Raw genomic sequence first — 26,172 nt, 5'->3', positions numbered from 1 at the left:
CCTCTCCAATCCAACATGATCCTGCCTTTTACCCTTGCTTCCTATCTCTGCATTTTTTTATCATAATCTATTACAAAAAACTAACACTAGATCTACCGCACTGGGACATAAGAAAGCCTATATAATAGCCAAGTATTCAAATAAAATGTATCAGCTATATTGATAAATTACCGAGTTGGGTTTGAATGAAACACTAAATAACCTTTCCAATTATCTTCAGAAAACAGTAGAACTCTATACATTTTCTCATTGGCAGCAGTTTTCAAGAGAAAACTTGTTGTTATCAAGCAAAAAAAAAAAAAAAAAAAACATAACATAGAACAGATGTAGTAAGAACAAAATATTTTTATTGTGATAGTGGTTTGGGGTATAGAAGGAAGGTGGATTTAGATGAAGGTGTTTAGTTGGTAGCGATAGTCTGCTGAATCCAGTTCACATAGTTGCACACCTTGGTGTAGACACCAGGTTTTCCTCTCTGAGCACAGCCATAACCCCAGGAAACAACACCCTGGAGTTGCCCATTGCAGACCACAGGGCCACCAGAGTCACCCTGAATAACAAAGGAAAGAAAATAAGAGTTCTCACATTTGTATAAGTGAGAAGATGGATTCCTAGTTGTTACTTGATTATATTGGGCCACTTTTGTAGGTTCTCCATGAAATAACTTCTCTATACCTTTATCCTGATGCTGCACTCTCCTTGTATATCAATATTCTGTACCTTTTTTTCTTAGAGACCTACATTTTTCCTTAGTTAACTCATCAACCTGCAAAAGTATGAGAACTCAGGAGACTGAATCCCTTTTCAAGAATTCTACTTTTTTGGAAGGTAAAGTTTGCAACAAGGTTTTTGAGGTACATGGTCAAATAAAATGTTTATAGTAATTTTTGTATATCTTTTTACATTTAGTCTTAGTCATGAATATAATAGAGACAATTACAATTTCATTCCATATGTCCTCTTTATCTCTCACCCATAGTCTCAGATGGTTAATGCCATCTCTCTCCATCTTTTTTTTTTTTTTTTTTTTTTTTTTTTTTTTTTTTTTAAAGAAGCAGAAGTAAGGGAGGAGGGAGAGTGAGTAAGAGGAAGCACAACCACAAATAAACTCACCTGGCAGGAGTCCTTTCCACCCTCCAGGAAGCCCAGGCAGAACATGTTGCTACTGATCTTGCCTGGGTAAGAACTTTTGCAAGAACTGTCAGACAGGACAGGAGCATCCAGACACTGAAGCAGTGAAGGGTAGTTGGCTGTCAAGCACAAGAATAAAAATAGATTATCCATGGTTCTTGGAAACATCTTTTCCAGACTTCTGCCTCTTTCCTAACACCTACTCTGTCTTTAAATTCCCCCAGTGACTTATATATAATTCAGGAGAACATTTTTTAAAAAAAAGTTTGCTAACTAATTTTATTCAATTTACAACAGCAATTTTTAAAAAATCAGGTGCAAGCCTTGGTGTCCACAGCTTTCAACAAGTATATCCTTAAAGGAACACCATAATCTTTGGCCTCTGGTCACTTACCTTCCCTGTTTCTGTTAAATGCTTTTGAGTTCTTTTAAAGTTCATTTTTGTTGTGTCTACTGTACTATCTAGGCAGAAGTATTGTCTTCACTCTAAAGCATTTTCACACTGCCTCTGAATACCTCTATCCTTAAAGAACCTTCCCTTGAGTGAGAATTTGGACAATGTTTCCCCCAACATGCCTTTTATTTCTAGTCTTTTCACACTTGTTAACCAAGTCCCAGTGATACTTACTGCCAGAGCTCAGGGTGTTACCCCAGCCAGACACAAGGCACCTAGTACCAGCTGATGGGCAAGATCTTGGCAGAGACACAGTGGACACTCGAGAGTTGAGAGTAGCAGGTGATTTCAGCTTAATCAACATGATATCATTGTTGTAGTTGTTTGCATTATAGTTGGGGTGGCGGATGATTTTAGCTGCATCAATGAATTGCTCACCGCCCTCAAGGACATCAATGTTGTGTTCTCCCAGGCGCACCTGAATTCGGCTGGGTACAAGGATTAGCAGTTTTTAACATTTCCAACTTCAGTCTTCCCCTCCCCCCAGTCTGACAATCATGCAAATAAACACAAATATTCACATAGGTTACTTTATACCTTAGGTAGCAGTATGCCCTCCCTTCCTGCTTGTAGGTTAAAAAATTCCTTGCAAAAGTTTCCCTGCTTCTTAGTACAGACCCAAAGTTCGTTACACATTAAAATACAAGATATAAGATGCAAAGAAGCACCCTTAGTAAATAGTTGGAGATGAAGAGCAGATTAGTAGAAACTGGTTGGTGTTTGCTATTTTTCCTCTGGTTGTAAGTTTTCAAGACTTTAGATATACAAGGATTTGAGATAGTAAGATAAATACACAGTGGGATGAAACAAGAGTCAGAAAAGATGGGCAGGGATTAAAGGTGTCCACCACCATGCCTGGCTGAAAAGCAGTGCAGTGTTATAGGACAGAATTCTGTGTGCTTATTTCTAAAAATATATTAAAACACAAATTGTCTTATCTTTACATTCCCATTTCCCATTGTTAAAGCTATGTAGTGATTCACAATCTGGACCTATTCTAAGACATCTTTAATCATTGACGGTTGCTCTTCTGAGTCTCTAGTATTATTACCTAGAAAGATGGTAATAAACACTGGAACACCACACCATATGAACATCCCTCAGTAGATCATATAATTGTTGATATAGAATCAAGTTCTTGACATCTGATTTTGGAAAGATTTATATTTAACTATATATGTTTATACATGTCGGTGTGTGGTATGTTCATGTGTGAATGCAGATAACCATGGAGTTAAAGAGAAGGTATAAAATCCTATGACACTAGAGTTACAGGTGCTCTGCGAATCAAACCCTGGCCCTCCAGGAGAGCAATGAATTCTCTTAAGAACTGATCCATTTCTACAATCCAGTATCTGAATGTTTTAACCATCCTGTATAACTGTGCCCATTCCATAATTGTATTTTGATAAGGTTAAAGGATTTTGAGCATGAAAATGTGAATATTGGTCACTTACGATTTGTAGCAGTGAGCAGCAGAAACAACCCACTGGGAATTGATGAGGGAACCTCCACATAAATGGTAGCCAACATTCAGGGACACCTGGTAGGGAAGAGAATTCCTCTGGCAGGTGTAGCCTCCAACGATCTTGTCATCATCATCATCCAGGGGGAGAGCAACTGAGAAGAAAGTCAGCCAGAGATGCCTGATTGTGACTATTTGAGGACCCAAGGGGTACTTTATAACAGAACCTTCTCAGAAATAATGAAAATGGTTAGCTTTGCATTAATCTTAACTGGTAGTAAGTTGTTGGCGTGACATGTCTATCTCCATAAGGAAACAAAGAAACTGGAGGAGAAAGCTGAAAGTATTCTTACGTTAAAAAACAAAAAAAACAAAAAACTTAGTTAATGTTTTTATTCTGTTTATCTTTCTTATTTCTTGTAGGTTTTATAAACAATTTTACCAATCATTACAGGATTTCCCCTACTAACCTTTTCATTTATGCTAACAACATTTGCAACATGTGGCCCTACATTGTGTAGTAGGACCCACTGTGATCAAGATTTCTTAGTGTTCTAAGGCCTAACATCCTTTTTATGAGTGAACATATTTTATTAGCTAGGGTATTTCCAAAGGTATTGAGAGACATCTCTACTTTGTGCTTGCTGAGTTCTTGAAACCCAAGGATTACATTTCACTACTACAGTTTTAGTTACATCCTTGTGTGTTGTCTCAAACTTATGATTTCCACTGCTTTGGTGGCTCAAGCAGAATGATGGCAAGCTTAAGGCCTGTCTGGGCTGGAGAATGTGCTCACCAGTAGCCTGGAAAACTTAGTAAGACTCATGAAAATTAAAAATAAAAGAAGATCATATATGTGTTGCAATTAGTGAGTATTTTCCTGGTGTACTAATCCCTGTACTTGGACCATTGGAGGCTCCCAGTGATTGAACCAACCAAAGATCAAACATAAACTCTTAGTGAATTATTTATTAAAAGGACTCACCAGCAGCTCCAAGGAAGGCAAGGAAAATTAATGTCTTCATGCTTGCTTACTGTGCCTAGAGCAGTCAATAGGATGAAGGTTTTCCCCCACTGCTATTTATACCTCCATGTCTTGTTGACACCCATGGCCATGGGTGCCAGAAATAGTTCTTTCATTAGAAATTCAGAAATCTAAATTTAGAGTTCAATTCAATGAGAGATGGAAGATAATGTAGGACAAAATCCAAACACTAACCCTTTTCCTCCAAAGGGTGTGGGAATGGAAACAAGAAACTCACCTGGTAGGAAATGTTCTCCATAGTAGGAAAACAAGTTGGTAAGATCACAAGATTGAGCTTCAGGTTTTCAGGTTCTCAGAATCTTAGGTGCTCTAAAATCTCAGATGTGAGCATTTTTATGAAAGACTCACTGGAGTCTTCCACATGGTAATCTCTATGTTGTAGTTACTCATAATGTGTAACTTTTTCTAGGCTTCTTCTAATACTCTACATACACATTGGGACTCCATTGCTAGTGTAAACGACTCTCTCAAGGAAAAAAAGAACTCTTCTTTAAGATTCTGATAGATAAAAATTGTTATAATTAAAGATGAGTACTTGTGTCTGTCCATCTAGAGCTTGTTCTATGTCTAGCATATGGTCATTCTGTTTTCTGTTCTTCTACTGCCTAAGGTTCCAATTCAGTACATGATTACATGAACCAAAAGTACTTTAAAAATGATAGAAAATCATAATGTTGGCATAATGATGTCATAGCATATTGTTGATTTTTTACATTTTATTGCTAGCCTATTTTATTACTCATGATTATTTTCAGTCTCACAATGTTTTTAATTTGTAAATTAAATTTCATCATAAGGCTTTATAGGAAGAGTTATACACATGTGTATGTAAACATAAATACATATATGAATTATCTGTAGTTTTGTGTATACTGGGTATCTTAAAATATATTTAAAACAGAAAAGGGAGGGATATATTGTGTTTCAAGTACTTTGCTTATATTTAAATTAGGGCTTCCCTCCTAAGAAGATTGATTTGATATATCTATTTTAATTCCCAATTTTCAGATGAAAACTTCAGGAATCAAGTGTATAAATTGTAAGGCAGTCTCCTGGCAAAAGTATTCAGCATTATGTATTAAACATGAGGAACACAGAATGAACTACCAAGTTAAATGAATATTAAAAATCTGTGGATTTGTTTTCAATAATTATATTTTTGAAACAGAAATTATAAGAATTAATTGAAGAGTCAACTATCAGGAATCAGGCTAGCTATCCTCCCATGCAGTATTTGGAGATAAATCCAGGGCCTCACCCATGCTAGATCAGAAAGCTCATGTCCTACAACTAAGTTAAGCTAATCTGCAATATCCTTCCCACCTTTGCTTAGAGACAGGGTCTCACTATGTACCCCTGGAACTGGCATAGATCGGCCCTTAAAGTCACTGCCCTTTTTTCTTTGGTGCTGGGCTGAAAGCTATGTGCCATTTTTCCTGTCACTTCAATCCTTTACAAATGCTTATTTGAGATAATTTTGTTAAAGTACCTAGGTTATATTCTAATTCAGTCCCTCCGATTGGTCCAACAGGATGAATGGGATTATATCTGTGCACTATCATGTCTGGTTAGAGGTATTTTTCATACAAAGTAACACTCTAGTTAAAAAATAATAGTCAGATTCTCTACCTATCAAAATATCTCAACTCATGTTCTAGCATGTTATTTCTGTTTAGGATATTATTATTGAGGACCTGTTTTAAATTTTGCTGTTACTAAGGTACTTGTTTGGGATGGCTAATCTTTATTATTAGCGTGATGGGATTTAGAATTATCTAGGAATTTGAAGGGTTATGATTCTAGCACTTTGTATGAGGATATTTCCAGAGATGGCTAACTGATAGAGAAAAGGCTTCATGAATAGAGTTGATGCCAGTGAAGGGTTGGAAGCCCAAGCTGAATGCAGAAATGAACAAAGCAGAGAGGCAGTGCAGTGCTTGGATTCTCCTCTTCACCTTCCTGACTTGCAATGACTTAAATGGCTCCTTTATGTTATATATTTCTCCAAACAAATAATCTGTCATATGTTTCTTCAAATGGAGAAAAAACATTTTAAATCATGAGTCATTATATTTTGTCTCTTAATTTATCTATGTCTGCAAAAGGAAATTAAAGGATACAAATCATAAAGGAAGAAGTAAAAATATCACTATTTCCAGATGACCTGATAGTATATATAAGTGACCCCAAAAATTCCACCAGGGAATTTTTTCAGCTGATAAACAACATCAGCAAAGTAACTGAGTATAAAATTAACTCAAAAAATCTGTAGCCTTCCTCTACTCAAAGGACAAACATTCTGAGAAAGAAATTAGGAAAAAGTTACCCTTCACAGTAGTCACAAACAGTATGAAATACTTTGGTGTGACCCTAACTAAGCAAGTAAAGGACCTGTATGACAAGAACTTCAAATCTCTGAAGAAGAAAATTGAAGAAGATCTCATAAGATAGAAGGGTTCTTCCATGCTCATGGATTGAAAGGATCAACATTGTAAAAATGGCCATCTAACTAAAAGTAATCTACAGATTCAATGCAATCCCCATCAAAATTTTAACTCAAGTCTTCATAGAGTTGGAAAGAGCAGTTTGCAAATTCATCTGGAATAACAAAAAACCTAGAATATCGAAATTTATTCTCAACAACAAGAAATCTTTTGTGTGAATCAGCATTCCCTGACATCAAACTATATCACAAAGCAACTTTGTTAAAAACTGCATAGTACTGCTACAGAGATAGGTAGGTAAAGCAATGGAACAGAATAGAAGATCCAGAAAAGAATTATCACACATATGATCACTTGAATTTTGACAAAGGAGCTGAAAACATTAAATGCAAAAAGGATAGACTCTTCAACAAATGGTGTTGGCTCAACTGGAAGTCAGCAGGCAGAAGAATGAAAATACATCCTTCCTTATCTACTTGTTCAAAGCTCAAGTGCAAGTTGATCATAGATCTCCACATAAAACCAGGTACACTGAAACTATTAGAAGAGAAAGTGGGGAAAATCTTAAAACACATAGATACAGGGGAAACTTCCTGAACAGAATGCCAATGGCTTGTGCTCTAAATCAAGAATTGATAAATGAGACTTAATGAGATTTCAAAATTTCTTTAAAGCTAAGACACTGTCAAGAAACAAAATGGCAACCAACAGATTGGAAAAAGATCTTCACCAATCCCATATTTGACAGAGATCTAATATCCAATATATACAAAGAACTCAAGAAGTTAGACTCCAGAGAATCAAACAATCCTATTAAAAAATGGAGCACAGACCTAAACAAAGAATTCTCAATTTAGGAATATGGAATGACTGAGAAGCACCTAAGGAAATGCTCGACATCCCTAGTCATCAGGGAAATGCAAGTCAAAACAATCCTGAGATTTCACCTCAAACCAATCAGAATGGCTAAGATCAAAAACTCAGGTGACAGCAGATGCTGGTGAGGATGTGAAGAAAGAAGAACACCCCACTGTTGGTGGGGCAATAAATTGGTACAACCACTCTGAAATCAGTCTGGGAGTTCCTTAGAAAATTGAACATAGTACTACCTGAAGACCCAGCTATTCCACTCCTGGGCATATACCCCAAAGATGATCCAACATACAATAAGAACACATGCTCCACCATGTTCATAGCAGCCTTATTCATAATAGCCAGAAGCTCAAAAGAACCCAGATGTCCTTCAGTAGATGAATGGATACAGAAATTGTGGTATATCTACATAATGGAGTACTACTCAGCTATTAGAAACAATGACTTTATGAAACTCCTAGGAAAACAGATGTATCTAGAGAATATGATCCTGAGTGTGGTAACCCAGTCACAAAAAACGGACACAATATGCAGTCACTGATAATTGTATACTATCCTCAGAAAGCTCTGAATACCCAAGAAACAACTCACAGACCATATGAAGCTCAAAAAATGAAAGGCCAAAAAGTGTAAGCCTCAGTTCTTCTTAGAAAAAAAAATAAGTGTATAGAACCCTCTCAGAGTAGAGTACACCTAGATTTTAAATCATCAATAACTCAAGAGCTAAGAAGATAGCCTTGTGGTAACTTTTGGTAGCTAAAAATCATTATGTTTAATTTTTACACACCAAGGAAACTTTGACTATTTCAATATTATGCTTTTTTACATATACTTTACGATCTTTGTAAATAGTAAGATTTCAATGCATACTATCACACTCTTAAAAAATCAAGTACTGACAAAAATATACTTATATATATTTACACTAAAATGCTTTTAATAATCTGTGCATGTATCTCTGGTTTTTTTAAAATAAAGTTGTAAGAAAAAAATTATTTATGTCTGATACTTTGGCCACTGTGACTAAGATAAGAGATTTTCAGCTTTGACACAATTGACATTTGGAGCCTCTTAAGTCTTTGTTTGAAAATTTCTCTGTTTACCAAAATCTTAGTATAGAAAGAGCATTACCTTTTTCTTACAGTTGAGACAACCAATGCCAAATTTCCAAATGTCCTCTCCAAACAAAATTGCCCTAAGTTTTCTTAGGCAGGATTTCTATTCCTGCGCAATCATCATGACCAAGAGGCAAGTTGGGGAGAAAAAGATTTATTTTGCTTACACTTTCCACATTGCTGTTTATCACTAGAGGAAGTCAGGACTGGAACTCAAGCAGGTCAGGAAGCAGGAGCTGATGCAGAGGCCATGGAGGAATGCTGCTTACTGGTTTGCTTCTTCTGGCTTGCTCTGCTTGCTTTCTTATAGAACCCCGGACTACCAGCCCAAGGATGGTACTACCTACAATGTGCCCTCCCAACCTTGATCACTATCTGAGAAAATGCCTTACAGATGGATCTCATGGAGGCATTTCCTCAAGAATCCTTTCTCTGTGACAACTCTAGCTTCACAAGGGATAAGTTGTACTCTAAAGTTGATGCACAAACACATCACTATTAAGCCTCAATCCTTACTTTCTTATTTATCCCTCCCAATTTTAGTAATATTAAAAATCACAGTCTTTACAAATTCTTACATATTAAAATTTCAATACCTTTAAAATATCCAGCCTTTTTTTTTGAAATTCAAAGTTTTTTTTTTTTTTTTTTTTTTTTTTTTTTTTTTTTTTTTTTTTTTTTTTTTTTTTTTTTATATTCAAAGCTACTGAACTGTGAAGTCCGCTAAAATACTTTTTTTACATCAAGAGAGGAAAATATCAGGGTACAGTCACAGTCAACAGCAAAGTCAAACACTAACTGACCAATGTCTGGGATTAATTCACAAACTTCTGGGCTTCTCCTAGGGCTTATTCATTTCTCTAGCTCTGCCCTTTGTTGCACACACCTTGTGTTCTAGGATGCAGGTGCCTATACTCCATTACTGCTTCTGTTCTTGGTGAGCATCTTATGGTACTGGTATCTCCAAAACACTGCTGTCTTCTGCTGAAACTGGACTGTACATTTACAAATAGCCTCTCCATATACCCCATTTATGGTGCTAAGCCTCAACTTCTCTGGATGACCCCTTCAGACTTGGCCTTCAACTGCCATTTAAGCTGCAACTTCACCAATGGCTTTTCCTAGCCTTTCACAGTGCCAAACATCAGCTGCTACCCCTTTATGTTTCAAAACTAGTACCACTTGAATGACTCTTATACATTACCAAGTCTGTCTGCCAACATGAGGTACAACCATGGCTGCCTCTGGAACACAGCTTCTCAGTGCTCTCAAGAAACACTTCCTAAAAGATTTCACCATAGTGATGCTGGTCTCTGCTCTTTATTGCTGCTAATTTCTTAGCTCTGGCTAACCAGCATCAATCATCCCAGTAATGCAAAGATTTCACTTTAGTAGTTCTGGTATCTTGTTAACCACAGATGATTCTTTAGTCCCAGCTAACGAAAACCACAGAAACTTCACAAACAAAATAGCAATGGCCCTGCTAAGAATCTTTAATCTTCCCTCTGAAATTTCACAAGCCAGGCCTCCATCGTTTTCATTGTTCTCAACATTATCTTTCAAGTTCCTATAGAACATCCCACAAAAATTTTAACACCCAATGGCTCTTCTAGACCAAAGTTCCAAAGTTCTTTCATGGTCCTCCCACAAACATGGTCAGGCTGTCACAGGAATACCCCATTCCTGGTATCAAATTTTGTCTTAGCGTTTTATTGCTGTGATCAGACACCATGACCAAAAAAACCCTTATAAGGACAACATTTAATTGGGGGTTGGCTTACAGGTTCAGAGGTTCAGTCTATTATCATCAAAGCAGAAACATGGCAGCATCTAGGCAGGCATTGTGCAGGAGGCACTGAGAGTTCTACATCTTCATCCAAAGGCTGTTAGTGGAATACTGGACTCCAGGCAGCTAGGATGAGTGTCTTAAAGTTTATGCCTACAGTGATGCACCTACTCCAACAGGGCCACACCTCCTAATAATGGTGCTCCCTGGGCTAAGCATATACAAACCGTGACACAACTTAAGAATTTTGCATGAAGGGGAGAAAACAAAAGGACAAATGAGCTTTGCATTCAAGGCTATTGTAAAAAGAAGAAGAAGATGATGATGAAGATGAAGAAGATGAAGAAGATGAAGAAGAAGAAGAAGAAGAAGAAGAAGAGAGAGAGAAATAAGCAAAGAAAGAAAGAAAGAAAGAAAAAAGAAAGAAAGAAAGAAAGAAAGAAAGAAAGAAAGAGAAGGACCTTAAATGTTGAGCCAATACAGACCCTCAGTATTCACTAACTAAATGGAGTTGAAGGTAGAAAGATGCCATTAATTAATTCCTGAGAGTCAGAAAATATTTAAAAGTATGAGAAGAAACATAGAGACATCTTCTCACTCTTTTCAACAACCTGCTGATGACTCTTAGAACATTTTAGAACAATGCAAGACTATTTCTTATGTCCTTTAGAACTCCCCAAGACAAATCTGAGATTTGGGTCTATACGAACAACATCTCAGTGCAGAATTTCTTACAATAATTGGCTCATTACTGCTGTGTTCAACAATGTTTCCTCTCGTGGTCTTACCTGGGCTTTATCACATTCACTTCTTCTGAGAGGGAAAAAAATGGAGGCTTCCATGGAGGAATGTAAATGTAAGGTAGATATATGATAATTTTCACTACCTCCTTCCCCCCAAAATACAAGACAACAGAACATGGTTCTGCTCAACATATATAAACATTATTAAATCATCAAATATGGGTAATAGTCATATGGGGGGATACTGATCTACAGCCTTTAATCATTCTAGTAACATTTCTACATCTGTGTGCATACAGATTACTTAGTATAGTAGCTAAACATTGTTATATTTGAAAGTTGATCATTTCCTTTTTAAAATAAATAGTATATTTTAATAATGTATAAATCTGTGTGTATCTAAGTTTGTGTTTTTGAGCTTGAGTATGGTACCCAAAGAGGCTAAAATAGAATTTTGCATCTCTATCTTCTAGATACAGAGTTAAAGGCATTTGTGAACCTCCAGATGTGTGTTCTGGGAACATCACTTGATTTCTCTACAAGAACAGTATGTATTTACATATCTGAACCATCTTTCCAACACTCTAGACTTTTTTATTTTAGTCTCTTCTTAAATAATAATGTTGACCTTCCATATGCTGGTTATGTTTTATCTGATAATTATTAAAATAAATGGTCACTTTTAAAATGAAACGTTTATCTTCATGCTATCTAAATTCAAGTTAAAGACTAATAGTGATGAACATACCATTTTTTAAATAAGATGTTAGGCAGATGGTTTAGAAAAATAACAAGCTTATAGGTGCTGTGCCGGTTGACTGCAAATGAAAATAGTATTGATGACTGAAGTTTGTCGGAATATTAAGAGTTGATTACTATATGGTTATATATGCTTAATATCCTTAAGATATTCTTAATCCATATAAATATATGTATAATTTTTATAATTATTTATGTACAGTGATTGGATAAATCTAAAAAAGTGTATCTAGGAATAGTTACAAATTCTTAGGCCCTAAGATTATTATAAGGTTATCTTTGATGTATGATATTCTCTGAATTAGTCTACGATGCTCGATAAAAATAATAGAGTTAAAAGTTCCCTGACCCCATCGTAATCTATTCTTTTCTACTCCTTGTATAACATATCTGTGCTCAATAATACCAGTGAATTCTTTTTTGGTGTCCTTTTCTGTACGAGCTATGGGGAATTTAAGCACATGGCTGCTCATAAGCCTTGGTTTATATTTAATTAGCCTGTATTTGTTATTTGACTTTCCCATGCACATGGAATAGTGGCCTTGAAAGACCCAACTAAACTGGGGGCTGATTGAGTTCAAGTAAACATATTGACATTTGCATTGGCAGAACCAAGAGGAAACAGACATTTAAGTCATTGAATGTTTCTTTCCTATATTATGTCATTGCATTTTTTCTTTAACTTCTCTAACTACTTTCCTGGTTAATGTGGTAGTAATTACTGAAAAGAAATGGTCTCTTTTAACATCTCTAACACCCATGGATTATTCTAAATTAAATTAATGTCATTCAAAAAACATTCTAGTAAGGTACCTAATATATGATATAAGCAATTGGGACAACCAATATACAAACAGAAGGTCACAAAGCAAGTGCTTTTGACAATAATCTTGATATATACATGCAGATTCACTCTAAGCTGTATTTATAACCTTTGCCACATACTTCGTATATTTGTGTTAGAGCACAGAACATTCTTTTTGTGGTAACCTGAGTCTTAGAAGAGATCCAAGTTTTCTTGAGACTCTGTAAAAAGACAAAATATTTGTTTAGTGAATTTCTACTTTTGCTACTTAGGATTCTTACCATAAAAGTATTTGCCAGGGCAGTTTACACTTGAAAAAGCTTTGATTGTTGCAGGGTATGTCTCTGTCACAGCTACTTTAATGCACAAGTATAGTCACACAAAATATGTAAATGATTGACTATATCTAATATTTAATAAAACTTCATTTAGAAGCCATTAGACATGCCACACTCTTTGCAGAGGAAGTACCTTGATTAATATGCTCTAGAAAGTAAGAAATAAACCATTTAAGTGCCATTACCTGGATATAAAATGGAATGCTAAGTTGATATCCGAGACTGAGATAGTCTGAAATAAAGGGAGTAAGTAACATTGGAAAAATTATTTTAGTTTTCATTTGATGGTGAGGAGAAAGAGGGAGGCTGAGGAAGATCTATGTCTGAGAGGTTAGTGAAAGAAACTAATGCAACAGGGAGTTTCGAATAAGAAATGAAGTATGAGAAATAGCTTGTAAAAGAACATTTAGTTAAGGACAACAGAGTTACTATGTTTGCTTCATCACTGGCATTTTTGTATCTGGACTCCAATATCCTCATGTATGAACCAGCATTCACATCAAAGACTCATCTCCAGTTTGTAGTCCAGTTTTACCTCCATCCCAAAAGCATGTCAGAAGAAATCTTCACGTTGATCACACAAGATGGAGGAAGGTTCCACTTGAAACACACCCCAGTCAGAACAGGTACAACTGCTACCATGAAAGAATTTGAAAAGTGGACACTTTAAAATATGATAGGCCAATCATGCTTTTACACAGCAAATAATTATATCAGAGGACAATAAGGTTAATAGAGAGACAGAAAGGGAGACAGAATCTGAAGATGCTTAGAAGGACAAAGGGGTATATCAGAAGACAGGAACCAGGGGCTGGAAAGGCGTGAAAACTTATTTAATTCTAGCACCCTGAAGAAAGAGGTAGACAGATAGATGTCTGTGAGTTTGCGGCCAGCCTGTTCTATGAAGTGAGTTTTAGGCCAACCGTGGCTATATAGTTATACCCTGTCTACAATGAACAAAGCCAATGAAATGAATAACACAGGTTAAGAAACAATCATACAGATTGCATGTTGATTTTAAAAAATGTGTTGAATAATTATATTCATAACAAAATGTTGAACACATTAAGTATGAGTAATTTAGGAAAATTTGTTTTAACACAGTTTTGAGGAGATAAAGACAGGAGCTCTTTGGGGAAGCTCAGTTACTGAGCCAGTGAACTCTGGGTTGAACATGTGGCTCTACTACAAAACACAGCACAGAGAGTATTTGAAGAAGGTACCTGTTTTTGGCTTCTACACAAATGCCTTATACACATGTATATTTTTACATAAATATACCCACCATACAGCAATGTACCTTGAAAATTTATTATCCCATGCTTATTTAATCCTTAAGATGAAATAATAAAATAGAAATTGTATTTTTGTTCCTCCACCTGTTAAATAACTTTGGAGAAAATAGACTGGAGACTTCCTCAAGCAGGACGTGTGTCTCCTCAGACTTCAACCTCACACATCAAGCTGCTTCATTTTACTTTGACTTTTCTTATGGACATAAGAAATAAGTTTGAAAACCTAGTACTTTATGCTTATGGTAACTAGTAAGATTTCAATTCATACTATCAATCCTTTAAAAGAATCGAGTACTGAAAAAATTATATTTATATAGTCTTATGCCAAAATGCTTTTGAAAATCTGTGCATGTATCTCTTTTTTTAAAATAAAATTGCAAAAAAAAAAAAACCTAGACATATTTTTCCTAGAGTTTTGTAATTTTGGTGAGAGTATTGATTTCTTTTTCCATTTCTTCTATTAATTTTAAGTTCCTGTAAGACATAATTCTGTATTTAATCTCCAAATTCTGGACCTGGCCCAGTGCCATCTTGCTCTATTGGACCATTCATTCTCATCATCTACAACTTCACCACCAAGAAGCATCGAGCTTCTTTCCTGGGGGAATCATGGTGCATTTCAAATCATCCAGTTGAAACTTATTTCTTGTTTTGAAGGAGAAAATGTTGTCCTTAGAGCTGTTAAGCATTTGCTCTGAGCACTGCACCTTGGGATCACAAGATTGGGAGAGTAGTCACAAGAATGTAAATGGTCACAATAGATCAGAGATGAACAGACAGTGAGGCTTCTAAGTCAGCAGGTAAGTCAAGATAAGTAATCTACCAACCCAGCAAATGCATTTATATCTCTTTATATAGTGGCTAGGAATCTTAAACATACCCTTAAGTCTGGCAACATGATGGTGAAAAGCAGCATGTCAGCCAGATCAAGTGAGCAGAGATTGTGGCTCTTTGTAGTTAGTAGAAATAGTTATTAGAGGACAGAATTTATTTAAAGAAAAAAGAGCTATTTATGGTGGCTCATGCTTGTAATTCCAACTTTGGGTGTCTGAGGAAGAAAGACTGCTTTCAGTTTGAGGTTAGCTTCAGATATGTGGTGAGTTCCAGTCTAACCTGTGCTACAGAGTGAGACCTTTTGTAAACATCTGCCTCTGCCCAAAATCAGAGAGAAGTTGGTATAAGGTACAAGACTGTCTAGATTACATGGTTTGGCATAGACCTTTCTTTTCCAAATTATGCTCTCTAACCATTTTTTTTCTAAATGTCCTCCCAACTCTAAAAGTAGAAATTTATGCCTTATTGATTAGAATTGTCTGTATTTCATGCTATATACTTATAAAAATTGTCCCACCTTAGTACTTGTTGTCTATCTACAAAATTTATACATGATATAACAAAGACATACAGTCTATATTTTAAAAGAAACATTGTTTATTTCTAATAAGCCTATGTACACTTAGTGTTCTTTACAGCCAATGACCTTAAACAAAGTCAACATGTTTGGGGTCTCGAAGAGAGCAGGGAGGAGCCTTTGGAGATCATAGTTTAGGGAAATCCCTCTAACGATGAAACAACAGCTAGTAACTGTGATTCTGAGGCCTGTCAGTCTGGGCTTTATGAGTGGGTGGTGATAAAAATGTTCTCCCACCTGGTGACATTCACACCTCTGAGATCCACTCCAGCTGCTGTTCTTAGCAAGGGGAACATATTTTTATTTTCCTAAAATATGATATTACTTCCTTTATTTTGGAGATAATATGATTACATCACTTCTTCCTTCCCTTTCCTCCCTCCAAGCCCTCAGTATACTCCTCCTTGCTCTCTTTGAAATTCACAGCCTCTTTTCTCATTAATTGTTCTAACATGTATGTAACATATACATTTGTGTGTACATATACAATCATGAATATAACCTGGATTTATATAAGGCTAGCTGTATGTGTATTTTCAGGGCCGACCATTTGGCACTCGAAAACTAATTAGGGTGCACTTCCCTTGACAGAATATTTATTCTGCTGTCAGTATTCCTTAGTTGTCTGTAGTTCTTTGTGCAGTGTTGAGGCCTGGTAGGCTTTCCCCCATCTTCCTTGTCATTTCGATGGTTGTTTAAAGTGGTTTGCAAATACTGCTAAGTGAGGATGAGGCTGTTCCAGGAAGGACAGAAGAGGAAGTGGTTAATGTGAGCCCTGGCCTTGATGAAGATCAAATGCAGATGACAAGGTATTTTTTAAAAGCACAAAATTTGTCAAGCTGGAGGGCAAGATTCTAGGGTTGGCATTATCAAGAAATAAACAATGCATCCTAAAGAACAGGGTGAATACTGGACAAAGCTCAAGTCTAAGTAGATCAAGAACCTCCACATAACATCAAACCAGATACAGAAAAAATTCCTGAACAGAACACTAATGGACTATTTTCTAAGATCAAGGATAGACAAATGGGAACTTATAAAACTGCAAATTCTCTGTAAGGCAAAGGACACTATCATTCTGACAAAATGGCAACCAACAGAATGGGAAAAGATCTTTGCCAATCCTACATCCGATAATAATATCCAGTATATACAAAGAACTCAAGAAGTTAGACTCCAAAAATTAAATAACCCCATTATAAATGGGGGACAGAGCTAAACAAAGAATTCTTAGCTGAGGAACACTGAGTGGCTAAGAAGCACCTAAAAATATTCAGTATTCTTAGTTATCAGAAAAATGGAAATCAAAACAACCCTGAGAGTTTACCTCACTCCAGTCAGAATAGCTGAGATCAAAATCTCAGGTGACAGCAGATACTGGCAAGGATGTGGAGAAAGAGCAACACTTCTCCATTGTTGGTGGGATTGCAAGCTGGTACAACTACTCTGCAAATCAGTCTGACAGTTCCTTAGAAAACTGGACATAGTACTACCTGAGGACCCAGTTATTCTACTCCTTAGCATATACCCAAAGATGCTCCAACATACAACAAAAACACATGCTCCACTATGTTCATAGCAGCCTTATTTATAATAACCAGAAGCTGGAATGAACCCAAATGTCCTTCAGCAGAAGAATGGATACAGAAAATGTGGTACATCTCCACAATGGAGTACTACTTAGTTATTAAAAATAGTGAGTTCATGAAATTCTTGGGCAAATGGATGGATCTAGAAAATATCATCCTGAGTGAAGTAACCCAATCACAAATGTACACCCATGGTATGCCCTAACTGATAAGTGGATATTAGCACTAAATCTAGGATTACCCAAGATACAATTCATAGACCATGAAGCTCAAGATGAAGGAGGACTAAAGTGCAGACACTTTAGTTCTTCTTAGAAGGGAACAAAATATTCACAGGAGAAAATAAGAAGACAAAGTTTGAAGCAGAGACTGAAGCAAAGGCTTATTGACAGGAGCCTGATATAGCTGTCCCCTGAGAGGCTCTGCCAGATCATAACAGATACAGAGGAGGATGCTCACAGCCAAACACTGAACTGAGAATGAGGTCCCCAATGGAGGAGTTAGAGAACGAATTGAAGGAGCTAAAGGGGTTTATAACCCCATAAGAACAGTAATACCAACAAACCAGAGCTCCCAGGGCTAAACTACTATCCATAGAGGACAAATGGATGGACCTAGCTACATATGTAGCAGAGGATGGCCTTGTTGAACATCAGTGGGAAGAGAAGCCCTTGGTACTGCCAAGGCTCGATACCCCAGTGTAAGGGAATGTCAGGGTGGGGAGGCAGGAGAGAGTGGGTGGATGGGGGACCCCCATAGAAGCAGGGGGGCTTGTATGAGGAGAGGTCATGGGGGGGAAATGGGATAACATTTGAAAAGTAAATAAAATATATCAATTAAAATTATAAAAAGAAAAATGAACAGGGAGAATACAAAACAACAGAGAAATACAAAGGGCTCAGAGGGCACAAGCAATGCAATTACATGTCCAGTGGTTGCCATCACCAACCTCACACTTGGAGGATGTGTCTGTAGTGTATGCAGTCAGGGGAAGCCTCTGTATAACATTAATGGTGCCGCTAATGTTGTTATAAGCACATTACTAGTTAAAACAACACCATTGTTGTCAGGGGACTAAAGATTGCATTGAATTGTGTCTGTGTAGAAGAGGGTCCCGGGGAAGGAGACTGATACCACATAAAGCAATGATTCTCACTCTTTACAGACCTGTGGCCCTTTAATACAATTCCTCATGTTGTGGTAATCCCTAGTCGTAAAATTATTTTTGTTGCTACTTTATATCTGAAATTTTGCTATTATAAATCATAATGTAAATACCTGTGTTTTCTGATGGTCTTAGGCAACCACTTTGACAGGACTAGTCAGTCTCCAAAGGAGTCACAGTTCACAGGGTAATAATCACTGGTATAAGGTGAAGAGGACATCCCCAGTTGAGTCTGGTGTTAGAATACAAATGGAACACATTAAGCAACCTCGTGCATGCTGTTGAAACTTCAGCAAACGGAGAAGGTCATGTGCGCAACACAGGCCTTGTGTAGGATGTGAGGAACCGGGCAAAAATAAGAAAGCCCTCTCCATACTGCTTTTTAGGGTTGAGGAGTCAGAACAAGAACAGGATCAGGAAGACGTTAACAGCTGAGAGAGGGAGATAGCTGAAATAGTCGACTGGCTGCATGAAGACTGGAAATCACATATGTCAACCTATTAAGGACCACAGATGCTAGGTTTCTCAGCACTGCCTCCGAAACTGCAGACAAGGAAAGGGAGGAAGGTCAGAGCTAGAATGGACTGAAAATATTAGTGAACTCCCAGCTTTTCACTATCAATAGACAGAAACACATGCATGTGTGTGCAGTTGTCCTATGATACTGCCTATGTCCCGTACTTTAGTAACTGCAATGTCCTGGCATCCGTGCCACACCCCAAATGCATGTCTAGAACTCTCACCCTGTTTCTTAAACATCGTTGCTCTAATAAAAAAGGGTAGTTCTGTGTCATAAAGCAATAGACTCCCCAAAGAATGAAGGGATCCTGACAAGAAGGGGGAGTAAAGAATGGAAGTGTTGTCAAGTGTTGGGTGCACATGTCTTTAATTCCAGCACTTGGGAAACAGAAACAGGCAGGTCTCTATGAGCTGAGAGCCAGCCAGGTCTATGGAGCTAGTTCTCGAGCAACCAGGGCTACACAGAGAAGTTCTGTCTTACAAAAACAAGAAATAAATGAAAATAAATGAAAGAGGGAAGGAGGGGAGGAAGAAAGGGAGGAAAAAAGGAAGGAAGGAAGAAATGAGGGGAGGAATGGAGGAAAGAAGGAAGGAAGGAAGGAAGGAAGGAAGAAAGAAAGGAAGGAAATACCCCTCTCCCATTTTCATTGCTCCTTTAAATAATGTTTGGCAAACACTGAAAAGCTACTGTTCCAGGACCATCTTTAAAGTACAAATGTCCAATTCACACCCAATACATTTATTTTAGTTGGTCACATGCCAGTCTTACGTCTTGAGACTTTCAATTTTTGTAAAGCCTTGTACATGTGTCCACATGCCTATGTCTCTCCCTCTCCCTCCCTCTCTCTCTCTCTCTCTCTCTCTCTCTCTCTCTCTCTCTCTCTCTCTCTCTCTCTCTCTGTGTGTGTGTGTGTGTGTGTGTGTGTGTGCCAAAAATACCTCACTAAAAGTATGTAAAGTATTTAAACCTACCCTTTACATGTGATCTTTCATTATTTATCACTGCACTCATTTATTTAACTATTAAGAAGCACAATTAGCCACCCATACCCTGTAAAGCACTGTGATACAGCTGTAGAACACTGGAGTTCCTGAGACTGAAGAATGGACATCTTGGACATCTTGGCCGATGGCTGCCCAAAAAGTCTGAATGTTCTGCAGAGAGTTGCAAATGGTTATTTTAGCCTTTATCTGCATCAGAATTTCAAGGGAATTGAGAAGGTAAAATTATTTAGATGCCTCAAAGCAATTATGTTTACATTTTCCCAACGTGTGCATTGTAACCCCACCTTCAGCATTATTTAACAGTCTGGAGAAATAACACTATTCACTAGTTATTTTTAAACAACCTAAAGTAGCCTATTTCAAAATAGTCTGCTTTACTCCTCTATTCCTAGTGTTTGAGCAGATTCTGACAAGTGGAAATGTGTTCAGTACATACTTTTTTAAAATTAATTTTGGGTGTTTTACTAAGAGTTGATGTTTATAGCCATACATCTGCAAGGCTTCAATGCTACCTTAGTCTATGGATCACCCTACCTTCAACGTCCTGGTTAATCTTGTAAATATCAAGCTCAGTTACTATGAGGGGCAATGAGGACAGTGAGGAGTGTAATGTGCTTGTTTGTCCTCTAGGGAGAGCTGTGACCTCATGGAAACTCTTGGCGCTGATGTTTGGTGAGAAGAAAGGATGCGAAGGGAGTTGGACAGGAAGTAAAACATAGGGCTTTGCTCCTTGTTCTGTGTAAGAGATGGTGCGGATGGAGCTCAGAGACACCAAGACTTTCTGAAGGTTATTGTTCCTGAATGTTTTTTAGCACTGTCTCTCTGAGCCAGATGTTTTCTGTTCTCCTGAAGCTTCCTCTGTATGTTTTCTTTCCATATGCAAGGTCAGGCATTTAGGAGGTGATGTGTTCCCAGTGTATGTGTGTGTATGTGTGGGGGTGTTATAGCATATTCCTTTCCTTCCTCTCTCAGCACTCACTGAGGTGCTTCTTATCCAGTCATCATTAAATTACTGTGCTTTGAAATGATGTACAGGCGGCTTCAGAAAAGGCTCTGATGAACAATGGTGCTGTCTTTCTGAGGATGAAGTATGCCTAATCTGACTGAATCCTTGAGTCAACAGGAAAGGTGTGCATCCAAAGGAAGTGAATCTTCTGTCAGTGTAGGAGGATACTACAAAGTAGATAGAAGACAGAGAGTACTCTTTGCTGGTGCAAGAAACTGTCTGAGGAGCCCCAGGAGGCAGGGGCTATGGTCTGTGTCTGGGAGCCTACATATACATGATCAGCCCTGATAAGCACAAAAGGCAAAGAGGAAGTGTGAGCAAAACCATTTACAGGAACAGAGAGCATCCAAGTGAACTTTTCTACAGGGTCAACAAAAGGCACCCAGACAGCCAGGACCCAAAGAGAAGAACATAGATCCCATTCTATGTGACATTGCCATGGACTTCATGCTCTTTGGTTGCCTGACCCTTTGTCTCTTGGTGGCAGGTGAGTCTTGGTCCTTTGTATTTTCCACAGAACATCCTTCTACAATTCTCTTGATGAATAAACTTGCTTTCTTATTCCCGCAGGTCCAGTCAACCCTAAAATTATCCAGAAACCAATACATGTGGTGGCAGTAACAGGGAGTGAAAGAACCCTGACATGTGAACAGTATCTAGGACACAATGCTATGTATTGGTATAGACAAAGTGCGAAAAAGTCCATAGAGCTCATGTTTGCCTATTACTATCAAAAACTTACTGACAACCAGACTATCTCAAGTCGCTTCCAACCTCACAATTCAGAGAAGAACTACTTAGACCTTCAGATCACAGCCCTAATGCCTGAAGACGCAGCTACGTACTTCTGTGCCAGTAGCCAAGACACAGCCCTGCAGAGTTCTTGCCTCCCTGAACATAAACCTCCTATCCAGGAAACTGCTGATGTTACTGGTCTATCTGAGCCTGGCAGCTCAGTTCGGTAATCCACAGGACTCTAGTAAAAACCTCAGACCACAGTGCCACCTGATAACTAGATGTCATGATGCCAAATTTTGAGTCTGTAAAGCATCAGCTTTGACTTGAATAAAATGTCTACAGTTAAATATGGGTCTGACAAACTCAAGTTTAAGTTGTTTCTAGGTTTGCAGTCCTTAGAAATTTTTTGTGGACCACTTAACTGCTCTCACCAATCGCCTTCCAATAGGTATCCTCATAGGACTTCTCTTTTCAAGAAGAGCCTGAGCCTCTGTCTTCATTTTATCTCCAACTGTGCTCACACTTCTGAGAAATCCCCCTCTGCCCAAGTAGTTCCTCTGAGTTCCTATATCCCAGGATAGTCCTTCCTTATTTCATCTTTAACAGTGATAAACTTATTCTCCCTGCTTATGGTCAGATTCTCAACTCTTCCTTTTCTTTCCCATTGAGATTTCTAATAAGTTGATGCTTGTCTCTTTCTGTCCATCTCTTTAAACAGCATGCTGGCTATTTGTATATTGTATTGTATTGTTGCTCATCACAGTAACAAAGGAGCAGCCTCCTGGAATTCCTGAGGAAGTCTTAATTCTTACAACTTCCTTTGCTGAACTCTGCCTTCTCTCTGGTTACTCCTAGCAATGACCCTCAGTCTTGTGTACATCATCAGATCTATCTCAGAGTCAGAACAGGATCCTGAAACAGAGAGTTAGTGTCTGCTATATCCATGATATCAGGATTTCCTTCCTCCCATAGAGGGCAGTCTGCAGATGGTAACTGTTGCTACTTACCAATAGCCCTGTCAGACCTTGACTATGAAACTACAGGAACTGATGTGCAGTCACTCAAGCTAGGAGAAACTACATGCCTGTTGTGACCCTATTATGGATATCTGGCTCCTGTACTGGATAATTTTTAGTCTCCTGGAAGCAGGTGGGTTCTTAGAAATTCTAGAGTTTTCATTTCATATTGAGACAATTTAAAAGTATTCTACTAATCTTCTTTCTCTTTCCATAGGACACACAGAACCCAAAGTCCTACAGATCCCAAGTCATCGAGTAGTATATATGGGGCAGATGTTGACCCTCAATTGTAACCCAATTTCTAATCATCTATATTTCTATTGGTATAAACAGACCTTAGGACAGCAGATGGAATTTCTGGTTTCTTTCTACAATGGTAAAGTCATGGAGAAGTCTAAACTATTTAGTGATCGGTTTTCAGTTGAAAGGCCAACTGGTTCATATTTCACTCTGAAGATCCAGCCCACAACACTGGAGGATTCAGCTGTGTACTTCTGTGCCAGCAGTTTAGCCACAGCCTTGCAAAAGCACTCTTTTCCTGTACACAAACTTTCATGTGTCTGCCTCTTTCCTAACACCCTACCTTCCCCAGAAGAAAGAAGTCTACATGATTGCTTTTGAAATTGCAGTTGTTTTTTGAACAGATAAATATCTGAGATTAAGGCCAAGATGGGATATTTCATGCAGGAAAGGCCAGAGGTCATGATATATACAGTTTCTCTGGACACCTTAGAATGTGATTGATAAACAATCTTAAGCAAATACTCTCTCATCAAGTAACTAAGTAACTCAAGTTGTTCTTTTTTCCCCTCCATTTTAATTGCTTTACATTAGAAGTCATTTTTATTTCTTTTACTAATAACTGTTTAGATAAAGTATTTTAACTCATAAAGTAGAAGTAGGGTCACTGCCCCATTGATCATCACTCCTAGTGACTCGGGGTCACAGTCAGTTTTCTCCTTGTATTAATCAGACATGTTGGATAAGAAATCTTGGTTTAAGAGAAGGAGGAGAAGGAAACGGACACTAAAATCACAATATACAACAAACATTCTGTTAATTATGAACTGAAACTGTGTTTGGTGTCTTTGATTTGTTTTTGGTTGTCTGATTGTGTTTTGTTTGTTTTATTTTTAGGTCCTTTTACAAGGGTGCAAGAAAGTATGCACGACAAGTTGAAATTATATAGAGTTTCTAAAAATAGATACTGTATGATCACAAATTTGCTGCCCCATATTGGGAACAGGGAAAGGTTGATCTGGATTTTAGGGAACTCAATCAAGTTTCTGTAATTGTTGAATGTAGTGATAGGTGGCAATTTGTTGAGTGAATATAAAAGTTAGGTGTATCAAAAGGAATCAAAGCCATAAGTCAGCAATTCTCAACCTGTGGGTCGCAATGCCCTTGGGAGATAAATGACCCTTTCACACAGGTTACCTATGACCTTTGGAAAACACATATATTTGCATTAAGACTTATAACAGTAGCAACATTGCAGTTATAAAGTAGCAACAAAACCTTTTATGTTTGTAGGTTACTACAACACCAGGAACTGTCACAGCATTAGAGAGGTTGAGGACCACTTCCATAAGGAGAAAAGACTGGACCATCCCATTGAACAAGAAACAATCTACGGAAAAGCAGAGCAAGGTTAGAGGAAATCTAGAATCAGTGGTAGTAACAGAAGACCACTGGTTGTAGCAGCTCTGACAATTATTGCTGTAAACCTCGTATGGTTGTCACTGTTGCAGCTGACCACTACCTTAAAGGCCTGATTATTTGGACCTGACAAAAATATAAACTGTATCATTTAATTTTGGCCACATCTGTGATGAGCAATTCCATGCATACACAGACTTGCTCTGTAGGAATGGTGCTTAGATATTCACATTATATTCCCAAGGAATCCTGATGCTGTTATGAGTTACAGTTGTGACCTGGATGGTACTTAGGCAGGAAGAGTCCAGATGTGTGGGACAGGAGGATCAAAGGCTTTCTATTAATCTGACTTTCTAGAAGATCTTAGCTTTATGGCCAATCACTTACCAATGGCCTAATTAACAGGCTTTCATTTCTATTTTTCTTTTTTTTTTTTCTGTCTCTCTGATTTTGTTTGGGTAGCTTCACCTTCTTTCCATCTTATATATTCTTTTAAGCTTTGCCCATTCTCTTTATAAACAAATATACTGAACGTATACATAAGCAACAAGTATAACTCAGTTCAGAATTTCTATTTAGATCATGATTATAGTCTCAAGTTTTCTGCTAATATTCTCCATTATATTTGCTTTGTTAAAACATTAAGTATTTTAAAACCAGTGTCTAGTAATTATAATATTTAAATTTTTTGAGACACTTTTTTTGTCTATTGTCATGTCTTGGTTTGTGATAATATTATCTTCAAGTGAATGTTAGATTATAAGGAAAATTAGAAGGTACTTAAAGCTCTGAATGATTTCATCTTTCCCTTGACAAGATTGAGATTCTATCTTCTAGGAAGTTGTACGTGTGGCAGGTCATTTTCATAGACCTGATGACTGGATTAAATTGCAGCTGGGCTTTGAGGGGTCCCTGTTAAACTCTGGTCTTAAGTGGACAGTGGTTTAAGTTTTAAACAATGTTTGAGTACTTAACAGCTTTATTGTCATGAAATTTATAAAACATAATATTTATTCACATGTATAATTTCTTGAGCTTTGACAGATCCATACAGCTATATAGTAGTCATCAAGGTCTAGCGCTAATACATTTTCATTCTCTTCAAATTTCCCCTGTGCTCATTCTCAATAATCCCCTGCATTCTCTGCAGGACCCAGGCCTGGAGCTGTCCCAGAGTCCTTTTGATCAGTAGCACTGAAGCTAAGTGTTATTCTACATATTCAAGAGCTACTGATTGCTTTTTTAATTGGATATTTTATTTATTTACATTTCAAATGTTATCTCCTTTCCCCTGTACCTCCTCTGGTGACATCTACCCCCTCCTCCTGCTTCTATGTCGTTGTTCTCACCCACCCACCCACTCCCACCTCACTGCCCTAACATTCGTCTACACTGGGGCATAAAGCCTTCACAGGACCAAGACCTTGCCCTCCCGTTGATGTTGATAAGGCCCCTTCAGCCCTTTTAGTTCTTCCCCTAACTCCTCCATTGGGGTCCCTGTGATCAGTCCAATGGTTGGGTTTGAGCATCCCCATCTGTATTGGTTAGAATCCTGCAGATACTCTCAGGAGACAGCTGTATCGAACTCCTGTCAGCAAGCACTTCTTGGCATCAGCAATAGTGTCTGGATGTCTGTGTTTGGTTTGGACTGTTTGCTTTTTAAAGCACCCCACTGCCTACATCTTTTCCTGACCTTGTCCTCCTAGCAAATTATGCTAAACTGGCAAATAGTATTAAGAGAAAATAACTGCAAGAGCTGTTTTCTCTAAATTTTTGGTCTCTTGTATCTTTAATGAAACAAGCTTTTT

The 26,172-nt window shown here is 37.6% G+C and overlaps 1 protein-coding gene across 2 annotated transcripts in view; it reads right to left on the bottom strand.

The window, feature by feature from the left end:
• Positions 1 to 400: 400 nt before the first annotated feature.
• Positions 401 to 26,172, bottom strand: part of LOC308432317 (cationic trypsin-3) — a gene marked incomplete at both ends in the record, with an annotated part of 281,074 nt that continues 255,302 nt past the window's right edge. Inside the window, 5 exons of one of the 2 annotated variants that reach the window (XM_080932096.1) lie at positions 401 to 550; positions 1,114 to 1,250; positions 1,760 to 2,013; positions 3,043 to 3,205; positions 4,036 to 4,075. In XM_080932096.1, the coding sequence (XP_080788222.1) occupies positions 401 to 550; positions 1,114 to 1,250; positions 1,760 to 2,013; positions 3,043 to 3,205; positions 4,036 to 4,075 (744 nt within the window). Of the gene's footprint in view, positions 551 to 1,113; positions 1,251 to 1,759; positions 2,014 to 3,042; positions 3,206 to 4,035; positions 4,076 to 26,172 lie in introns of those variants that run through there. The other variant, XM_080932097.1, reaches the window with a different exon arrangement.

This window comes from Micromys minutus (genome assembly GCF_963924665.1).
Source record: "Micromys minutus genome assembly, chromosome: 18".
NCBI lineage: Eukaryota > Metazoa > Chordata > Mammalia > Rodentia > Muridae > Micromys > Micromys minutus.
The sequence above is the reverse complement of the archived record's forward strand: the minus strand, read 5'-3'. Positions and strand labels throughout refer to the sequence as shown.